Genomic DNA, 2,579 nt, shown 5'->3' on the forward strand with positions numbered 1-2,579 from the left:
ATGTTGAAGTGAATGTAACGATTTTTTGTGCTTTTTTTAAATGGCTTATAAACACTTTCCACACTGCAATTGTTTTTGTTTCAGCACCTGATCTCAAATCAAATCACTTGGTATGCAAGTACATCTTCGTAATTAATATATATATATATATATATATATATATATATATATATATATGTATGTATGTATGTATATAAATGAATAAATATTCATAAAGATATCATTATTATTATTATTATTGTCATCAGCAATAGATATATAAATAATTAATAATAATAACAATAATATTGGTGGTCAGCAAGCAATAATGTCGTTATATGGTTAATCAATAAACTTTTATGATTAATAAATAATTATAATAGAGGGTACACAAAGTACCAGCTTGCTAGAAATAAGAGTTAAAATACTCAAACAAACCACCAAACTCACTGAAAATCATAACAGACCAACAGAAATTGGGCTAATGAGTAGAGAAAATTCAACATTTTAACTCAGCTGAAAGCTGTAGAATTAGGTAATAGATCTATTAGCTAATTCTACAGCTTTCAGCTGAGTTAAAATGTTGAATTTTCAATGATTTTGATGGCTTGTTTGAGTATTTTAACTCTTATTTCTAGCAAGCTGGTACTCTAAATTCCATTTCATATGTATTTTTATATTTTCGACGGTGATCTTTTCAAAGTATGTAAATGCTTTTGCAAATAAACATACACATCATTTCAGAAGCTCCAGGAAACTTTGAAGTTATGCACATGCACTCAGCTCTGACTGCACTGCATCTTATATCAGAAACAGCTGTAAGCTAATGAAGTTGATTATGTAATTCTTGTTTCTTTGTCGTTTATTTAATTTATATATATATATAAGGAATGAACCTTGGAATTTTCATTCAATAAGACAATACAACATAACAGAATGCAAGCAACAACAGCAGTATGTCTGAACATATGCCCCATGTGCTGGGGTTCCTTTATGCATGCCCCTTATTTTGGCATACCTACACAAGTGTGTCCCCCCACCCCACCGATTTTGTTTCCTCACAACTTTCAGAAACAAAGATATCTTTTAATTAAATTTTCTACAAATACGCTTCAAAGAACGAAGATTCCGATAATATCAGAATTTGTAATGAAAAACTTTTTCCGAGGATGAGGTAGAGTTTCGGAAAATTCACACGAATCAGCTTTGTTTCCTCATAACTTTCAGAAAAATGGGTAATTTTTAATGAGATTTTCTACAGATACTTTTCTGAGTGTTTAGATTACGATCGTATCTGAATTTAATATGAAGGAAAAAAATCTGGCAGGCTGGAACACATACTGACACATCAAATATATCTACAAAATGAAATTTGAAATTTAGTTAAAAAAAAAAACCCAAAAAACTGTGATGTGTATCAGTATGTATGTGTACGAGTCCACCAATTTTTTTCATATTCAGTTCCAATATTCCAGTATAATCGTAATCTACAGGCTTTGGTAGGCATTTGTAGAAGATTTCATTAAAAAATACCCACTTATCTTAAAGATATAAGCAATCAAAGGTGACTCATGTGAATTTTCCGAAACTCCTCACTCCACCCACGGAAACAAAAATGACTCCAAATTCCGATGTAATTGGAATTTACACCATCTGAAGAATATTTGCAGAAAATTTTATTTTAAAATATTCATTTTTACCTATACACCTGTATAGGTAAATCAGGACCATAGGCGATAGTGATGGAACAGAATAAGGGAAGTAACTCTAAATCGTTGCACCAAGTTGCGTAGAAAAATGTTGAAGATGGCGCAGAGTCTACGAAGTTATTCTCGAGTTTTGTGGTCGAAGTTAGCATACAAACATGTGCTTGGAGCTGCTAATTCATTAACCACACGATCAAATAGAACTATGTTACATTCATCTACTAGACATTTCGTCGCACCGTCAGGTTTAGTATTAAATTTCATTTGCCTTTCGATGTAAAATACATCGATTTCTTAGAAACGTGTTTTTACATGTTACTTGTTTCGTTTTTGTTTATTATTTGTTCGTGTTAATCGTGTAAATTATTTCTCTTATATCTCACACAATTTCTCTTCGACCTGTTCCCTCTTCTATCTCTCCAGCAGTTGTTCCAATGCATGCATCTAAAATTAAGGACAATTTCCAGTTAATTAGGACGAAAATAAAACCCTCAAGCATGATCATTTTTATCTAATTATGTAACATCAATTTTTTAAAACACGAGTACAAAACCTCACATTTATTATTCAGTGGGGGACAAGGGACAAATGTGTCCCTTACACTTTTTCCAAGAACATTTCAAGTGATAAGAGTTAATTCGTTGCCCGGTTTAACACCTCCACCTGGTCCTCATTCTGTTTCAAAGTATTCAAGCCAGGCCTCTAATTTGAGGGTAACTCCCTCTATCCTAAGAGTCATGGGCACTGTCCTTGATTCCTTGACCAAGCAGTAATACATACATACATACATACATACATACATATATATATATATATATATATATATATATATATAATATGCACACACACACGCGCGCATGCAACAGAGATGAAGTTGTTTCCAAGAGAGTTTAA

The 2,579-nt window shown here is 32.0% G+C and overlaps 1 protein-coding gene across 2 annotated transcripts in view; it reads left to right on the plus strand.

Moving 5' to 3' along the window:
- The window catches only part of LOC106869397 (adrenodoxin-like protein 1, mitochondrial), a 12,450-nt gene that overhangs the window by 2,376 nt on the left and 7,495 nt on the right, over window positions 1–2,579 (plus strand). The window contains exon 1 of one of the 2 annotated variants that reach the window (XM_052971357.1): window positions 1,742–1,930. The exons of the other annotated variant lie outside the window; for it this stretch is intronic. Coding sequence (XP_052827317.1) covers window positions 1,777–1,930 — 154 coding nt within the window. The 5' untranslated portion in view covers window positions 1,742–1,776. Of the gene's footprint in view, window positions 1–1,741; window positions 1,931–2,579 lie in introns of those variants that run through there. 2 annotated transcript variants of the gene reach the window in all.

The sequence above is a fragment of the Octopus bimaculoides genome, chromosome 10 (assembly GCF_001194135.2).
Source record: "Octopus bimaculoides isolate UCB-OBI-ISO-001 chromosome 10, ASM119413v2, whole genome shotgun sequence".
NCBI classification, from domain to species: Eukaryota; Metazoa; Mollusca; class Cephalopoda; order Octopoda; family Octopodidae; genus Octopus; species Octopus bimaculoides.